This window comes from the organism of the source record quoted next, unplaced genomic scaffold, assembly GCF_019419815.1.
Source record: "Pyrus x bretschneideri cultivar Hongxiangsu unplaced genomic scaffold, Pyrus_bretschneideri_v1 Contig122, whole genome shotgun sequence".
Lineage (NCBI taxonomy): Eukaryota > Viridiplantae > Streptophyta > Magnoliopsida > Rosales > Rosaceae > Pyrus > Pyrus x bretschneideri.
In genome coordinates, this window is record NW_025999416.1 from 46,157 (window position 1) to 65,208 (window position 19,052).

Below are 19,052 nucleotides of genomic sequence, written 5' to 3' on the forward strand. Positions count from 1 at the left end.
AATTTCTTAACAAGAACAACACATTTATCAAGTTAGTCGCTATGTCATATGGTTTGTAATCAAAGAGAAAAATTTCATACAAAACTAATATCTCTCTTTTTTCATTTGTTTTAGGTTAAAGAATGAATACAATGACTTCAAAAAAGTGAACATTCCTAATATTAGTTCACAAAATTAGATTTATATTGAATTTATTCATAAAATTAAGAGAAAAGATACATTTTTTTGTCAGGACATCCCTCATCGAGTACGATAGCGATTGTGGTGGCTGATCCACTAGGTACAGAGCACTCTGATTCGGATTATAAATTGGATGCTGCTAAAGCTGCTAGACAAACAATCAATACAGCTCAACTTTTTTACAACTCCATTTCTACTTTCGCACAAAACAAATATCATCATCATGGGGATGGGGTTTTACAACTCCATTTCTGCAGTGTTTTTGTCATCCTTTTTTATGCATGCTTTCATTCTTCACTCTTGCCTTCCTTGTTTCGCCCTTCCGGGAAATGAGACAGATAGACTCGCTTTGCTTGAAATCAAGGCTAGCATAACTCATGACCCTTTTAAAGTCCTGACTTCATGGAATGAAACCATCCACTTTTGCTCTTGGCACGGCGTTACATGTGGTCGTCGTCATAAGAGGGTCACAAGCTTGAGCCTAACGTCCATGAAACTTGCAGGATCTATACCGCCACATGTTGGGAACTTGAGTTTTTTGAGAGTCATTGATCTCGAAGCAAACAGCTTAGGCAGTGAAATTCCTCCAGAATTCAGCCGCCTGCACAGATTGCAACACCTATGGTTAAACAACAATTCACTGAGTGGAGAAATTCCCACTAACTTGTCGCGTTGCTCTCAGCTCCTCGGGCTCGATGTTGGTTTCAATGTACTGATGGGAAAGATTCCAAAGGAGCTTGGCCTCTTGTCAAAGTTAAGAGTTTTTTCCATCCACTTTAACCACTTTACTGGAGGAGTCCCTACTTCTTTTAGCAATTTATCATCTCTTGAAGTGTTCTCCGCAACTTCTAATAATTTGAGTGGCACTGTCCCGGATATTTTTGGCCGAATGACCAATCTTAGCTTTCTTGCCTTCGATGTAAATAGCTTTTCGGGTATGCTTCCTCCCTCAATCTTTAATCTCTCTTCTCTCTCAGTCCTTTCTATGGGAATAAATGAAATCCAAGGGACGCTGCCCTCAAACATTGGTATGGTCATTCCGAGTCTCCAAATATTTTCCATTAACGGCAACCAATTCAGTGGATCTATTCCTGTTTCATTATCAAATGAGTCAAATCTAATTAGATTGGGGATGGCAGGTAACCACCTGCATGGAAAGGTCCCTCCTTTGACGAATTTGCATAAGCTTAAGCGGTTGGTCCTTGCTGACAACCATCTCGGAAGTGGGGGAATTGATGACTTGACCTTTCTCTGCGATTTGAGCAATGCCACCCATTTAGAAACTCTCGAAATGTTTACCAACAACTTTGGGGGCACGTTACCTCAATGCATAGGAAACCTGTCTTCTTCTCTTCAAACCTTCCTTCTAGGTCAAAATAAAATATTAGGAAGTATCCCGAATGAGATTGCAAATCTGGCTAACTTAGAGGTTTTGTTGTTGTCTGAGAACCAATTATCAGGTCACGTTCCCCCTGGTGTAGGAAAGCTGCACAAGTTATATCAATTAAATTTGAGTATGAACTCTCTTTGTGGCAATCTTCCATCCTCTTTCGGAAATTTAAGTCAACTAAATGAGTTATATTTAGACGGCAACAAACTTCAAGGCAATATCCTGCCGTGTTTAATTGAGTGTCAGAATTTGAGGATCTTATCTCTTGGTGCTAACAATTTTAGCGGTATCATATCGCGAGAAATCGTTGGCCTGTTGAACTTGTATATATTGAGTTTACCTCAAAATCATTTTATAGGCTCCCTGCCAGAGAACATAGGAGTTTTAATAGATCTAGAGTATTTAGATATCTCTGATAACATGCTATTCGGTGAAATTCCGGCAAGTCTTGTTAGTTGTATAAAATTAGAGTACCTAGACATGCATGGAAATTTCTTCAACGGGACGATTCCATCAACTTTCAGTTCACTAAGAGGTCTTACAGAATTGTCTCTCTCTCACAACAACTTGTCTGGCACAATTCCAGAATTCTTAGAACGTTTTGTATTTTTGGAATCTCTGAATCTATCTTATAACAATTTTGAGGGCATGTTGCCGATCAAAGGAGCGTTCAAGAATGCAACGGCGACATCAGTTGAAGGAAATAGCAAGCTTTGTGGGGGCATACCTGAGTTTCATTTGCCAAAGTGCAAACTCCAGCATGCAAAAAAGAAAGGATTGAGCTTAACCATGAAATTGGTTCTCTCCCTCGTTTGTGGGATTCTTGGAGTCATTTTTGCACTAACCTTTTTGTACCTTTATTGCTCACGGAGGGACAAAAAGGGTCAAGCTACAACTGATTCGGACAAATTTCCCCAGGTGTCTTACCAAAGTCTTCTAAAGGCAACAAATGGATTCTCCTCAACCAACTTGGTCGGTATGGGCAGTTTTGGGTCCGTTTATAAAGGACTACCTGAGCAAGGTGAAACTCCAGTTGCCATCAAGGTACTCAACCTCGTTTGTCGCAGAGGTTACAAAAGTTTTATTGCTGAGTGCGAGGCTTTCAAAAATATTAGACACCGTAATCTTGTCAAGGTACTCTCGGTATGTTCTGGTTTTGATTATCGCGGTCATGACTTCAAGGCCTTAATTTATGAGTTCATGGTTAACGGGAGCTTGGAGGAATGGTTGTATCCAATTCATACAATTGGTGAGACAAATGAGAGGCCAAGGAGCTTAACAATTTCTCAGAGGTTGAACATTGTTATTGATGTTGCTATGGCATTGGATTATCTCCATCATCATTGTGAGACACCAATAGTTCATTGCGACCTCAAACCCAGCAATATTCTTCTCAATGAGGACATGGTTGCGCATGTAGGTGACTTCGGGTTGGTGAGGTTCCTACCAAAAGCTGCAGAAAATTCTTCGGGAAATCAATCAAGTTCTTTAGGGATAAAGGGAACTATTGGTTATGCTCCTCCAGGTAAATACACTTGGTAGTTTATTTTTTCCTAGCTAGTCTTTTAAAATTGGGAAGTATTTATTTTAAATTTTTCAAACATGAAATGAGCTTTTAGGCACTTCACTAGAAAATTAGAATCTAATGTTCTGAATTGTGGAATGCAGAATATGGCATGGGACATGAAGTGTGGACACAAGGTGATGTGTATAGCTTTGGCATCCTCCTGTTGGAAATATTTACAGGAAAAAGACCGACCGATGACATGTTTCAGGGAACTTCAAACCTCTATAGCTTTGTGAAGGCAGCTCTGCCTGAGCAAGTGGAAGAGGTTTTGGATCCCGTTCTTGTTCAAGAGATCAATCATCCTAATGCCGGAAGGGCAAGGAATCGCGTCCTAATCATAGACAGTTTAATCTCTGTTTTAGAAATTGGTGTTGCTTGCTCAGCGGAGTTACCTAGAGAAAGATCGAACATCTGTGATGCTGTGGCACATATGTGTTGGATCAGAAACAAACTTCGAGCAAATGGCATATGTGAATAGAAGCTTATTGTTAATATGTGGTATAGTATGTAATAGTATTGATGTTGTGTGAAAGCGTTATCGTATTTGTTGATCAATGCTTGCCAAGCAAACTTATTTGCATCGAATTATGCTTGAACAATGACATTCTAGCTTTGCCAAACATTACAGGACGAACGCTCTGAAAGAATTAAAAATTAAAATTAAAATACAAAGTTGTGGAAAGTATTCATCAAATTTCAAACCTATGTTGGAGTTCCTGCTCTATGTTGATATGAAAATGTTCCATAGTAGTTTATTGCTTCTTTCTTTTCTATTTTTTTTTTTTTTCAAAAACCTCGACAGTACGAGGGAAACTTTAATAATAACAAAAAATAAATTACACCTAAGCAGGAAAACATAAACCTAACTCCTCGTAATACAAGAAAAAAGAATAAAAAATACAGGAAAAATAAGGGGGACATAATCCTTACTCTTCTATAAACGAAACAATAAAGATACAAAAATATGCATTCATCAGTCATCCATTCATCAACATTTATCTGAGCATTCATCATCTACACGAATGCAGAAAATAATCTGAGGCTGAGTTCAGTCATACTTACAGTGGGGATTGCCGAGAAGACCCCTGTGGTGCTTGGAAATCCCCTTCGCTCACTCACTCTCATATTTCATTAAAATATTGTTTCACATATAAGTTTGGGGGTGGTCCAGGAGGAAAGGAATCCTAATCCACCAAATCAGGAAATTTTTGTCATTGAAATTTGATCTAACGGTTAGGGCCCATTTAAAGTTATAATAACTTCAACCGTTTGATCAAATTTCAATGGCATGAATCCCCTGATTTGGTAGATTAGGAAGAGGGGATCCGCAGAGGATCCCTTTCCGGTCCAGGCAACACAGAGGTGGACATTCATCAAATCCATGTCACAGATCCAGTATTTTTGCTCAATATATGTCACATGGAGGCATGCAAGCACACAGAAAATTACATGAGCATTGACGAAGTTTTAGGTCTGTGAATGCATGAGAGAAACATTTCACAAATCCGTATGACTTTCAGAGATATTAAACCATGCTTAATTTTAACGCAGTGGAGGGATTTGATTGACCTTTCATTTTGTAGATCCGAGTTCTTGCAGCCATCTTTGCTGTGTGTACAGCAGCTCCATGTGTGAGCCATTGCTCCTTGCAGTTCCTATTCCCCTTGGCCTTACTCGGATCTCCAAGTCTACCTACAGAAAACATACATGCATTAGTCGAATTTCGTTTTCATTTGACCTTTAGTCATGAAAACGAAAGGGAGAATTGGTTGGATGCATTTTTATTTCAGATATCGCCAAGTGGAGACCATAATCGCAGAGAGAATGAGAGCTCTTTACTTTACCTCGGTTTTCGCAGAGGAATGCACGATGGTGACAGACAGAGACGGAGATGGATTCATGTTTTGACGTTCTGGGTTGAAGATAGAAGCTAGGGTTTCAGTTCTGGGCTCGTGGGTAGTCAGAGAGAGGTTCCCAAACGGCGCTAGTTAGGACAGATGAAGAAATGGGCCACTGGTTCATGCTCCTTATCACGGGTTCAACTCTCCAGAGCAATGAAATTCTGATTCTTTTCCCAATATTTAGAACAAATGGATATGGTGGAGATAAATCCCACAATAGAGTCTTTTCTATTTATTGTTGTTTAGGCACTAATTCATGAGTTATCATTTCACAATTAGCACGTTCACAACAACATGATTTGTGGGGGTAAGATTGAAGCACTTGCTTTTCATTAGAGTAATAATTGTTCCACCCAAGGCTTTACTTAGTAACCGGGCTAGTTATGCCTAATCAACAATGATTATTGCGTCAAATAGTAAAATCTTGGCATGGGGCAAGGTGGTTAGTTGGTTTCGTAACCTTTTCCACTCAAGTTAGTAAGTCCTTAGGGATGTTCTACACTAGTGCCCTAAAGCCCTTGTGGTTTGGGAGTCATTGACCTAAAACTCATTACATGGGTTGGATCGAAAGTTTAAGTGAACTAACATTGCAAAACCACCACTATTACTATAAAAAAAATTGAAAAATCGAAAAGAAGAAAAAAAAATATTTATGTTTGAAGTTAGTAAGTATTAAATAAAAAGGACGAGTGGTAAGAGTTTTAGTCGAGTCTCTTTAACCATGTTAGTTCACTTTACACCAAAGGAAGTTCATGAGTTCTTTTCTAATTAATTCTAAATGGCTTAGACTCTGTGGTGGTATTGGTTGGAATTTTTGAAAAGATGTTCTAATTTTAACATTTTCTATGGATTGCAACTTGAAGGTGAAATTTGTCTTAATCAAGTTTAGTTGAAGTTTTTAGTTTGTTAGTTTTTATTTTTTTGTTTTTGAGTTTTGTTTTGCTTGAGGACAAGCAAAAAGCTAAGTTTGGGGGTATTTGATGAGTCCATATTATACCATATATTTTACTCTATTCTTAGTTATAGTTTATTGGTCATTTTGGTAGATTTTTGATACTTTGTTATGTATTTTCAATGTACGGCATGCGACATCCTCTTGAGCAACAAGTGATCAAACAGATGAATTTTAGAGTAATTCCAATTGAAGGATGTTTGTGAGTCTTTCAAGATGATTGTTTCAAATTTTCAAATTTTTCTACCAAGCCATTTGACCATGGCGAAGAAAAAAGGCCCAGTGCGCAGCTTTCCCAAATTGACGTTTTTGAATGTTTTGGGTATTTTGGAGGTCAAGATGGAATATTTGGAGGAAGATTCATTCTGAGGATTTCATGGGGACGATTTAAGCTTTCAAAAGAGACCTTTTGGGACCAAATTGGAGTTGATTTGGTTGGCCAAAAGTCTGATTTTGTGAGAAGTCCGAATTTCAGTTCAAATAGAAAATCTTTTATTTGCTAGTTTATTATTTTTATTATGTTTCCTATTTTTATTCTTATACCTTTTCTAGGTAGTCTTTTATTTTGTAGTTTTAGCCATTAGGGTTACAAATGCATTATTTTGGAGAATTTTAGATCTTTTACCTACAAGGTGTTTTCTATCCATGTTCTTAATAATATTTTGTTTTATAATTGTTTGTAACTAATTTCTTTTGCTAGAGCAGTGCCTTGAGCCTTAGCATGAATATGTAGTCTTTATTTAATTGTTTATGATTTTATGCATGCGTGCTTTGAATTATTAATCATTGTGTTTAAATTGTCTTTGTGTTTAAATTGTATTTGTGTCTTAATGATTCACGGCCATTAGGATGTTTAGATAAGTACTTGGATGCAATTTATGTTGGAATGTCACCCTGAAATTCAGAAATGCTTCTTATCGTTAATAATTGTTGCATAGTTTTTCAAAAGGTTTTCATAAAGCTTAATGAGTCTTTTATATTCATATTTGATCCAAACTTCTAGACAGGTTGCATGTTAGATATACGTTATATGTTAGAGGTTCCAAATAGGACATATATTAGGAAAACCTAATCTTAAATATGCATGGGTAATTCATAAGTAATTGGAAGAACTACATATGATTGTTAAGACGACAGTGGAACACCACTTCTTTCATTCAGGAAAACAAACTTCACATCTAGCTAGAACAAACTCCATCCCTTTTGTGCAGCCAAAGCTATCTAAGTTCTAAACTGATGCAAATGTTTCATTGTAGTTGATGAATCAATTTATATCATATATTTTACCCTATTCTTAGTTATTTTATTGCTTATTTTGGTAGAATTTTGATACTTTGTTATGTATTTTCAATGTAGGACGTGCAACTCCCTCTTGAGCATAAAGTGAACAAATGGACGAATTTTGGAGTGAGTCTAATTTGAGGATGTTCGTAAGTTTTTCAAGATGAATGTGTCAAAATTCCAGATTTTTCTACCAAGACGTTCGGACGGCAGAGAAAATCAGACTTTTGACTGACCAAATCAACTTCGATTTAGTCTCAAAAGGTCTCTTTCGAAAGCTGAAGACGTCCCCAACCTTAGCTTTGTATGTTAATTGTTTGAAAACTTAACTAGCTAGCGTTTGTGATCAATTTAATTATGGATTAAAGCACAATATGTTATGGGACATGAAGTTTGGACACGAGGCGATGTGTGCAGCTACGGCATTCTCTTATTGCAAAATGTTTAAAGACCAACAGATAACATGTTTCAACGATCTTCGAACCTGCATAACTTTGTTAAGGCATCTGGTAGATATTGTCGATCCCTCTCTTGTTCAAGAAAATGTTAGAGGGTGATCAAATGAATGCTAGTCATCACATTAATGAGGATATCACCAGCATTGGCATATAATTTGAAGAAATCATTGTTTCGATTTTAGAAATCGGCGTTGCTTGCTCTGCAGAGTTGCCTAGAGAGTGGCTGGACACTAGTGACGCGACACAATTGTCTCGGATCAGAAAGAAGCATACTGAGCAGCATTGGCATGTCAAGTTAGTAATGTTTCTTATGTAAAACTAACTTTTCCTTGGTATTTTGTTTGATCAATAAACACAGAATTACTATTTGCGCGCAGATTACAATCTGTTCCCTTCGATCAATAAAAACAGTATTACTCAAATCTTTGTAACTACATTCTGAACCGGAAGCCTTCTCACTTTCTACTGTCTAGCTAAATTACCTAAATGCGATACACATCAAAACATACATTTCCAACATGTAAATGAAAATCGAGAGTTAAAACTCAAATAAGCGCAACTCAATCATCCCTTCTTTTCTTTTTGGGGAATACCAAGCTACGACCTTCCCTTATCGTAAAAGTCTCAAGGAGTAGCTCAAGCTGTATGTGAAATCCTCAATATGCGGAGCTTGTTTCCCGCGCAAAGAGTCAAGTGCAACCTTGGAATCAGCTCTAAAGACAATAGGCCCATAAATCTACAAAGGAAAGGTAATGTGTCAATAACAATCGGATTTTCATCCCAGTAACCAAAACATTCACCCAAGCCGCGCATGTTAATAGCCATATAAAGGAGCTCAGCTTTTCATCCTCTCATTTTAAAGTTTACGCTGATCTACTAGTCATACATTAAAGCACATGAGCAGTAAAACTACGTACAGATACATCAGCACAAAAATGATTGCAGACTATCGAAATCAGACAGGGCAGACACGTTTCCACAAGTACCAATTAGCAAATGACTATGCAGGCTTTGTAACACATTGTGCATAACTGCATTTAAAATCTCTCTTACAACTTAAGGTGCGAAACATTTAAAAAGTTAGGGAATAAATAGAAATACCTGCTGCTGAAAGATTAGATTGATCCTAGGTGAGGACATCAGATCTTTTGCACTAATAGCAGAGGAACTCTTCAAACCATTAATCACCCTTTCAGCCAAAGCTGAAGCAGAACAAATATCCACCCGAGCATCAATCCTGGTCAGATAACCGTAGACTCTCTAAATTTCCCGTGCTGGAAAGTATAGCAGAGAGAGCCGAAAAAATCAGCACTGAATGGACTTCTCTTCTTATTGCTCCTAGAATTGTCCTCGTCCCCCTTCATATCAACTGCCACTGGGTTGTACCCATCCTGAAACCAGGCAGTGCAGCTTCCACCTAAAATGTAATGCCACCATTGACCAGAAGAAGTGAGAATGGCATTACAATTTCATTTTGCAAACAAAAGGGAACTATATCACTAACAATGATTAATGTTGACAATAATAGAATTTCGTATCTGGCCTTACCAGGGGCAAACGTAAAGAAGTAGTTAAACTAAAAACCTAAAGATACTGCATACTGTCGGCAACGGTTCTAGACTCATGAACACAAAATAAAAATATTGAATTGTTCTGTTAGAATTTGTCTCTAGAATTATTTTTTATTACTATTATTTTCTTTTACCGCAGTCACATGGTATACATGTATAAGCTACACACATACAATATAAATGAAACTAAGAGGTACCAAAACACGTATACATGTATAAGCTAAAAATTATAAGATACACCTGAGTATTGGTATGAAACTTCCAAACAACTGTAACGAGATAATACAAGTTGTCACAGAAAGTATGAGTAACGTGTAAAATTACCAAAAAATCCAGATAATGCAGCATGAGGTTCTTTAAGACGCACATCATAAGATGGCCTCCAAAACCAACCCTTTTCTTTCTGTATCATGATGTCTTTTCGTGCCTCATTTTGCCTCCAAAGATCTTGGCTTTTTCCATAAGAAAAGGCAACCTTTGCGCAGAATCCAGGCATTAGAGAAGTAGGTGCCTCATCATCTATGGAATTAACTGCCTGGGGATGACCACTGTTTTTATGTACACCAATGCGGTACCGCAATCCAGATTCGGAAACAAGTGATGACATATCTAAGGAAATTGACTCAGGCACATCCCAGTATTTTCCTTTATGGTCAACGGACACTTCAGGCCATGCAGCCTCAAGTGTAATATCATGGTAAGGAAGCTGCAAACACTTTAAAGGTTGAGAAAATTTAATACATGGCTCATAATTTAAACAGGAAGATAAATGAAGGAAATAAAGGTACAGACATGAACTTATTCACTAAAACAGCTTAGGCAGCACATGTGCAATGTTAAAGGTACAGATATTAACTTTTTCAGTACATGGCTCTTAATTTATAAACCTGAAACTTTCCAATTTTATCTATGTTCCGTGCAGTGCATACGTGCAATGTTATAAAGTCATGTAACCTATAAATAAAAGTGGTAAACAGAAGAAACTTGTAAATTAAGATGTTTGAAGCATGTTGATATATATGGATAACCCACTATATTCGAGGTATGTTGACGAAGGAAATGAAAAAATTGTGGCCTACTTGAAGGTAGATGGATTATTTTCCATTCCAAGCCACCAAAATGGTAAGGATCAGAAGGGATTATTTTTCATATCCCTTCTAATCACCTCAATATGAAAAATCATTCACCTCCATCTTATTCAATTGTTTGTCCATTCCATTCCAATCCTAGAGATCAAACAAGGCCTTACTTTTCAACAATTAAGAAATTAGGAAACAATACTTTAAGATTATACATGCTGACAGAATCTGGTAAAGTTCAAGTGATACATCCCTATAATTACTTATTTTTTACTTCAATTCCTATAAGAGAAATTTGTCATATGAAAGAAAGAAAAAAATCGCAGTTGGATGATACTACAACCTGGCATGAACAAACCCAAAAAAGAACTTTAAACCTAACAACTCCAATCAGTAAACAAATTATCCACCTAGCCATAGTAATTGTACAAAAAATGAAGAAATTGACACCCATAAATCCCTCAAACTAGCTTCAAAAACCCTGCAAACAAGGGACAAAAGGAATTCTGACTGTTTAAACATTTGATTAAAGGTCAAAACAGGAAAGTAAATGCATGCCTTATGAAAGAGCATCAATTTGTTGCGGCGTCCTTTTTTCTCACCATGCCCTTCTGTGCTCAATTTGGATGATGACAGAGACAAAAGAAGCTGTGTGCATATTGCCTAATCCAAACGAATAAAGTGACTTGTCCAAGACATGCTTCACCACATCTTTCAATGTAGGGACCTCCATCTCATCGATAAATTCAGCTTTAATAGAAGAAAAGAGTTTCTTCGGGCAGAACTGCCCAATTAATCCAAGCCACCTATTTTCACGCAGATCCTGTAACAAGGGAATTAGTACGTCGGACAACTAAGAATGCTAACCGGATTTGATTAATGTGAGATGACTTTGGTCTAAGCATAAGCATAGTAACTCTTAATTCACTCCTCCAACAGAAAACATGCTCAAGGAATTAGGACATTAAACTCAACACATTTGGAAGAGTAATTTCAAAAATACAATGCATTTCCACAGTACATTCATTAGCGAGGATATTGTTCAGATTTCAAAACATCGAAACAAACTTTTTCACCTAAGAAATCCCATTAAAAAATTAAAAAAAAATTGGATAATCCCAACCAGTGCTCTGATAAACCTGATAAAGCTTTGATGCTCTGGAAAACATAAGAACCCGCTTGCAAATCAGTAAAATAACAAGGCAACAAAAAATTCATGCTTTATGTGCTACACCACTAGAACTAGGCAAACAAGCTTTGTTCGGCTGTCAAGCTTTCCATTCAAGCTCTCTTTCTCACATCAAGTAATTCACTAATAACCCAAAGTTTATAAAATATACCAACATCTTCCTAAATATCAAACAAAGAACAAACCAAACCTAGAAGCAGAGGCTCCTTAGCAATTAGTAACATAAAAATCGTTTACAAAAATACGAATTTGGAGAACAAAAAAAATGTTCATTTCTCAGGAAACAGGAGACAAATTATCTTTCCTAACCTTTTTCCTTTACCCAATTCAACCCCATAACAACAATTTCAATTGCTTTTCTCTCCAAACTTTCCCGGCAACCAAACAAACAACAAACGAATCACACCCATTTCCCATCATTTTCTCAGTAACCATACAAACCACAAACCAATCCACGGAAACACGTAAAACGAAAAAGAATATCCATTAAACGAAAAATAAAATAAATTTGAGAAAACCCAATAGCCAAGCAAAGAAGTTGTAGCAGTGTACCAGTTTAGAGGTAGCTGGTCTGAGCAAGAGGGACTGGAGAGAGAAAGAACCCAAGTCCCTGTTAGAAGTGGGGGAGTAGGAAGGTATAACACCCAAGGGGAACCCATTTCCCAGAAGAGAGAGTTGCTGAATCCTAAGGGCTCGGCTGGCTCGAGCACCGTCGAGAGGAAATGGGTCGCCGGGAACGGCCTTGGCGGAGCCCTCAAGGGTCTGAGGCGAAGAAACGTCCGAGTCCCAGAAGGCTGAGTCCATTGCCGTCCTCAGGTTCACCATTGTTGGCTGTCGAAAGATTTATTATATCCCACATTTCTCATATCCCACATTTCTCTCCAACTTCTCTTTATTTCCTATATATTTTATTGTTTAAATTTTTATATTTATTATTTACACACATGGTGCACCGCTCCATCTAGTCTATTTTATTGAAACAATAATTTTCAATCCAAGTCATTTAGTACTGCGGTGAAATAATATTTATTTTTATTTGTAAATGAGATATTTTGTGTTCGATTCTCGTCAAATACTAATTTGAATCACATTTTTGATAATCCATTATGAAATTAAGTTCACTCATTCTCCTTAGTGTGAATAATATAGTTTGTTAATAATTTTCAATCCAAGTGTGCAAGCATCCCTTCCCATAATTTCAGAAAGGGTGATGCTAGAAAGATTATATTTTAAAGTTGAGAGTTGGATTACTTAATTTAGATGACATGTACACATCTCTTGCCGCATCAAACGGTACATGAAAGTGGTCTACCTATCATTTTTCCTAAATCGTAAAAGAGAAATTCAATCATCAAGCGTCACATCATCTAATTTACAAAACATAATATAAAATTATTGTCACACCAATATTTTCCTTTCAAAAAAATAAAGTTAGCCAAACTACCTATAAATACCCAATTCAGAAAAATGCATAGTTCTCATCCCACCATAACACAAAAAAAATGAGAACTCCCACATTCTCTTTCACAACTCTCCCTCTCTACCTCCTCTTCTTCTTCTTCTCCTTCAATGCCATAACTGCCAAAAACCTCATCCCTGAAACCTGCAAAAAATTTGCTCAATACGATCCAAACCTAAGCTACAATTTCTGCGTAACCTCTCTGCAAGCAGCGACGAAAAGCCAGCGCACCGATCTTCACAAACTCGGCATAATCTCAATCAAGTTAATCCGCAACAACGCGACGGACACGAGGCATTACATCAAACACCTGCTGAAAAACAAAAAGCTCGACCCCTACGTAAGGGCGTGTTTGAGCGACTGCTTGGAGCTTTACTCGGACGCCATACCAACCATCAAGAAAGCCCTCATGAATTACAAGTCCAAGAAATACAACGCCGCCAACATTGAAGTGAGTTCTGTCATTGATGCCTCCATAACTTGTGAAGATGGATTCAAGCAAGGACGGTTGGTTTCGCCATTAACGAAGCGAAACAACTATACGTTTCAGTTGTCGATCATAGCACTGTCTTTTATCAATCTGCATAATTCACTAAATTAAATCAAATAAAGAGATACATATATATAAATATATATATATATACATACATACACACATACGAGTATATTTAGCCGTGTTTGTTCATGAATTATTTATGTATTTTGTATGTTTTTATTATTCATTTGTAGTTAATTATCCGGTGTGTTTTCTGCAATACCTAGATTTTATGTTTGTTCATTGTCTTGTTTGATTGTCTAGATGTTGTTGTTTGCAAGGTTTCCTTTCTGAATTCTGCTAGCTGTATATGTAGTGTAAAAAAATTTAATTAATCAGAAGATATGATTTGGAAATTGGTAATGGTGTGCCTTGAAGATAACATCAAGAAAGAGTAGCTTCTAATTAATCCTATTATATTAAATTAGTTTTTTTTTTTTTTTTTAGAGAGAGGTATTGGGAATGGAAAAGAAAACTAGAAGGTTCAATGTTAGGGACACGAAACGTGTTCGCATGGTGTCGTGTTATATACGTTATTTGTTAATCTTCTGTTTGCAATGGACTGAGGCTTCAAATTTCCCGGCTAATTAACACCTCGTACCATTAGACGTTGATCAATGTTGATCTTATTACCTCAACAACTATCAATTACAACCATCTCATAATGAATTAGTTATTGGTCTAGCCGTATAGAAGATGTCTCATATTTGATTCCCGTCCTTTAAGTTGGACAATTATAAAATAAAAAATAAATAGAAATTTGGTGAAGTATGTGGAGCCTTGTGGCTTGTATACAACAACTACTCTTTTTTGTTTACTAAATAAGTAGATTGCGTCATGGATGAAATTAAGGTGTTGGTGCAAAAATACTACTTTATGTGGTGCTTTAATTGTTACATGACAAAACAATATGGCCAATTCTTTTTCAGTGAAGGACATGATGACTTTCGAATACAACGTGACCAATATATCCCCTCATAACATGATGGGTTGATATTCTGAAGCTTAAATAATCACCAAAAATAATTATTTCGATAATTATAAATTATAGAAAATAATAAAATGCCAAAACTTAATATACTAAAAGGAAAATATTGTCTTCCTACATGTAAATAGCATTTCCTCCTCACAATGTGATACGTTTGTAGATATAATTTCCAATATTTGTTGCGTTAGCACAAGATATGTTTGACCAAGGCAGAATCGTGTATACAACCGGAGATATGTTCCTCGCTTCCTATATCGCCTCGGACAGGTCACCTGACAAGTGGCATTGGAAGAGAGAGAGAGAGAGAGAGAGAGAGGGATTCTAACGGGAAAAGGATCCTCGCCGGATCCTTTTTCTGGAGATCCTAGAGATCCCGTGATCGCGACCGTTCATCATACATCGTGCAGACCAAATGACAGAAAGTGTACGGATGAAATCAAGAAAAATAAGTTTGGATTTAGAAAGGGTTTGTTAGAGGCAGACCAAATGACAGAAAGTGTTCCTAAGAGAACAGGTGCATTTATAGGGAACAAAAGTGCACGTCTTAGACACGGACAATAATACTTCAGTAGAAGCGTGCCTTTCACTGTTACAATGCTTGCCAACAGAACCATGATGCTTGAAACAAGGATTCGCAAATCTAAAGCAATCGGAAACCCTGTAATGAATGATACACAGTATACAGTTTCAACTCAGAGACATGTTATCCATACAAATCAGAACGTGAAACCATGTAATAAAAAATGAATTTTAAGTTATTGAGAAGGAACACAACCAATCAGACTGATTGGATAGAAGTTAACAGTGTTAACAATTGAAGCATTGCAAAGACATTGATAGGTTTTAGTTCCAGAAGAACAACTCTTTTTTCAGAAAGATGCAAATTATTTGCAACCAACATGGTGATCAAATTTCTTCGAGCGTCGTATAGGCAGAAACAAAATTACGTTCAAACAGTTCATGCAAAGAGAAAACGCTGCTGCTAAAGAGAGTTACGCAGCCATTGGATGGTTATAGACGTACTCAATTGCCAGATTAGTGGAGTCGATCCTAACAGCTTCCAAATCTGGAATCTCTAGCTTGAACTCTTCTTCTAGAGCAATCACAATCTCCACATTATCCAAGCTATCCAAGCCCAAATCCTTCTGAAAATGTACATCAGGAGTCACCTGCCAATAATTGACGGAAAAAATCATTACTCCCAGTAAATTTCAGCTAAAAAAAATTTGATAATTGATAATGGAAAAAGAAAAACATTCTGAAAGGGAGAAACAAAGTTATATTTATTGAATATGGAAGATTAGCAATCATGCCACTGCTCGTATGAGGTTTCCAAACATATAATATAAGCACTAAAACATATTCCACAGGCACGGTTTTACATTCTTAACCGCTACAACCTACATTTTGTTCATGATTGTAACATAAAAATATCAAAGCAGTCACTGTGCAAATGCTCAATCTAGATTATGTAAAGCGTCCCATTGATAACCAACTTTTCCCTGTAAAACCCAATAAGTTTCAGATCTTGGCTAATAGTTACAAAGGACCAAAGCATATCATCATCTTAAGTCTTATCATGCCTGATCTCTTTCATTAATCAAGAGGATTTGCCTCACCAACTGTCCTATGCGGTTCAAATAGCCCAATCAGCCCCAGAACTGTGAGCTGACAATATGTCAAAAGGTCATAGTTACAAGTTACAACCATGTGACCTTTACTCGGAAGATTTGCAAAAACATCTCACCAACCCGTGCAAGCCCAAGGAAGAAATGGTACAACATCAGCATTTGATACCAAGAAAATGTGCATTACCTCCCCAAAAAAACAATCAGTATCAAAAGTTGTTTTCTTTCTCTTGCTTTCTCATATCAGCTAAATATAGGACTAGCAGTGGGTTTAGCCTATGGGAACTCTTTCGGCAGCCTGACCCTGAAAGCCTATTCTGCAGGGTCAAGTCCTACCAATGATGTCTCATCAAAGTTCCGAATTACCATCAAACACACACCAAAAAAAAACCACGATACGGCACGGGTAGAGGTACGTAATACTTACTTAGCCTACTGCCATTTAAAGATTGTTGAAAACAAAGAAAACAATGAATTCAAGAGAAAAATTACACCAACATTTCTACATTGTATTGATACCAAGAAAAATTACACAAAAATCAAGATAATTCAAATGCCCAAAAAGGGCGAAAGATTAAGACTTGGTTTGGTACGAGGTGATTCTGAAAAAAGCTGATATCAAAAAAAAGCTGGGGGCTGTTTTTGTGTTTGGTAAACATTCAGCTTCAGCTTTTTTTAACAGTTTTGAGTGAAAAAAAAGCCAAAAACAAAAAGCTGCAAAACCCAGCTTTGAAAAATCGATTTTTTTTTACATCTGTTTTACATAAAAATTTACCAAACACTATAATACTATTTTTTTTTTTCAAAAGCATTTTTACAAAAACAGTTTACCAAACACTTTGCTGCTTTATTTCACAATACAGCATAATTAACTTTTTTTTTCAAAGCTCAGCAATCCCAAACCAGCCCTAAGCAAACAAACAAAAAATGGATCCAAAATCTCATTTCTTTTCTTTTCTTCTGGTATTATTCTGTAAATTGGAACCCCAAATCGACCCTGAATTATTTCGAAAATTCATGGGGGAGATTGAGCTGAAATAATAAACTGACTGATAAAACTACAATGTACCAAAGAATAAATTGAAATCGAAGTAATCTAGCAATCAATAGCTCTAATTAACCTTTTGGTTTCCGAGAAAACCGAAGGAATAAAAACAAAAATTGGGATTTCGGATTTCGGATTTCGGATTTCGGATTTGTGATATAATGTTTACATTTTCCCGGGAAAAAAAAACAGAAAGTAGAGATGAAAAGAAGGCTGACCGTGGAAGGATCGACTTTCGGGAAGCTCTTGACAACGGAGAGGACTCTGTCGGTGACCTCGCTTTTCGTCAGATGATCGTCGCCGTGCGATGACATCCATCGGAGAGAGGGTGGGGCCCATTTGCCTCCAGTTAGGGTTAGGGCCGGGTTTAGGGTTACCGGAACTCGCACGTGCCGCAGTACGGCTGCTCTCAGCGCCATCTCTCTCTCCTCCCTCTGGTCCTGTGATAAACTCAGTCTATTTGGTTGCTCTAGGGAAATGGCGTATCGAACAAAAGCTTAGTAATCACGTGTTTGGGGCGTGATTTATCATTTTCTTGACCTTTTTATTTCTTTTGAGTTTTTTTTTATTTGTTATTTTTTATTTATTTTAATTTTATAAACATAAGAGGTTTCACATCCTATGTTGATGATAGACCTGGATGTCAGTATTTAAAATTACATATTTTTTATTATTAAGGGTGCGTTTACTAATCCGTAATCATATTGAGAGGAATTAGATTGATGAAGAATTGAAATGAGATGAAATCAGAATCAGATTCAGATTCCTATTGAAATTGTTTACTAAAACCGTCTGAAATCGGAGTAGGAATGATGTAGAGTCCATATAAGTTGTTTACTAATTCACTTCAATCAGAATTAAAACTAGTATGATTACTAAATTACCCTTACATAAATAAATTATTTTCATACTAATTAATTAAATTATACCCCATCAAATCTCCTTGCTACGTTCCCAATCCCCCATTTTTCTTCTTTCTCGTAAAGTCCACACCGCCCTCATACCCAAACTATCTTCAGCTTCCCCCTTTTATTTTTCCATCTACTTCTCCATCTCCCTCCACCTCTCTCCAACCACACAGCCACTGCAATATACCCCACAACACTATAGCAGTGGATCCACCGACACTGCAACTTCAATTCCAGGTGTTAAGAGCGTCGTTCAATTGGCAGATGCGGCACTGAACGAGTTTCAAATTCGTTCTTCGCCAACGACAACCCATTCCACCAACTTAGTCTTCGCAGCCCATCATGGCACAAAATCATCCAGAATCGTGATTAAGGTGGTGAACGTGCAAGGGAGTCAATAGACTGGGCAAAGAGAGTCATAGGTATGAAGGGGCAGGTATAAGATACAAGGGTAGTTTGGGTATAAAAGTTGGCTTCCTAGAAGAGCCTTCTCCCCGGAATCCAAATATCACCTCCATCTAGGGGATTCGATTCCGGGAGATTTAAGGATCCAATTCCTGATTTTAAGTTCTGGTTTCGTGAACACGCCATAATTTTGACGCATTTATATTTGCGGCACATAATTTTTAGTAAAAGGATGAAAACACCCTTAATGGACTAAACGGAATTTTCGAGGACATATTTGATGTGTATGTATTTTTCCATTTTTCTTTATGTATTTGGATAGCACTCGTCGATACAAGCGCGTGAGCGTAAACGGAATGTAATTCAGAGTTATAACGAAAAAGATATAAACGAACCAAGATAGGGGCAAAATGGTCATTTGATCATAATCTAGACGGTTCTGGATTTTCTGGAGCAATGAGATGTGCCACGTGTGTGGCTAAGATGAAAGGAAAAATATGAGAAATGATAAAGATG

General features: G+C 37.0%; 3 protein-coding genes and 1 pseudogene across 3 annotated transcripts; 2 read left to right on the plus strand and 2 right to left on the minus strand.

Annotated features, from left to right (window-relative positions):
- The first annotated feature begins 233 nt into the window (after positions 1-233).
- On the plus strand, positions 234-3,704 carry LOC125474626 (probable LRR receptor-like serine/threonine-protein kinase At3g47570). Its single transcript, XM_048578529.1, has 2 exons — positions 234-3,095; positions 3,239-3,704. Exons 1-2 carry the CDS (start codon positions 314-316, stop codon positions 3,613-3,615), a joined length of 3,159 nt encoding a protein of 1,052 aa, XP_048434486.1. The 5' UTR covers positions 234-313; the 3' UTR covers positions 3,616-3,704.
- A 4,358-nt stretch (positions 3,705-8,062) lies between these two features.
- LOC108865369 lies at positions 8,063-12,435 on the minus strand (annotated as a pseudogene).
- A 619-nt stretch (positions 12,436-13,054) lies between these two features.
- LOC125474627 (putative invertase inhibitor) lies at positions 13,055-13,646 on the plus strand. The gene has a single exon (XM_048578530.1). It carries the CDS (start codon positions 13,071-13,073, stop codon positions 13,626-13,628), a length of 558 nt encoding a protein of 185 aa, XP_048434487.1. The 5' UTR covers positions 13,055-13,070; the 3' UTR covers positions 13,629-13,646.
- Positions 13,647-15,284: 1,638 nt separating this feature from the next.
- On the minus strand, positions 15,285-17,657 carry LOC125474628 (acyl carrier protein 1, mitochondrial-like). The gene is made up of 2 exons (XM_048578531.1): positions 17,442-17,657; positions 15,285-15,719 (listed from the first exon to the last, which is right to left on the minus strand). Exons 1-2 carry the CDS (start codon positions 17,640-17,642, stop codon positions 15,543-15,545), a joined length of 378 nt encoding a protein of 125 aa, XP_048434488.1. The 5' UTR covers positions 17,643-17,657; the 3' UTR covers positions 15,285-15,542.
- Positions 17,658-19,052: the final 1,395 nt, after the last annotated feature.

Coding starts and splice junctions, on each gene's coding strand:
- LOC125474627 (XM_048578530.1), top strand. CDS start 13,071: ATGAGAACTCCCACATTCTCTTTCACAACTCTCCCTCTCTACCTCCTC.
- LOC125474628 (XM_048578531.1), bottom strand. CDS start 17,642: ATGGCGCTGAGAGCAGCCGTACTGCGGCACGTGCGAGTTCCGGTAACC. Junction 15,720..17,441: donor CGAAAGTCGATCCTTCCACG/GTCAGCCTTCTT, acceptor AATTATTGGCAG/GTGACTCCTGATGTACATTT.
- LOC125474626 (XM_048578529.1), top strand. CDS start 314: ATGCTGCTAAAGCTGCTAGACAAACAATCAATACAGCTCAACTTTTTT. Junction 3,096..3,238: donor TATTGGTTATGCTCCTCCAG/GTAAATACACTT, acceptor TGTGGAATGCAG/AATATGGCATGGGACATGAA.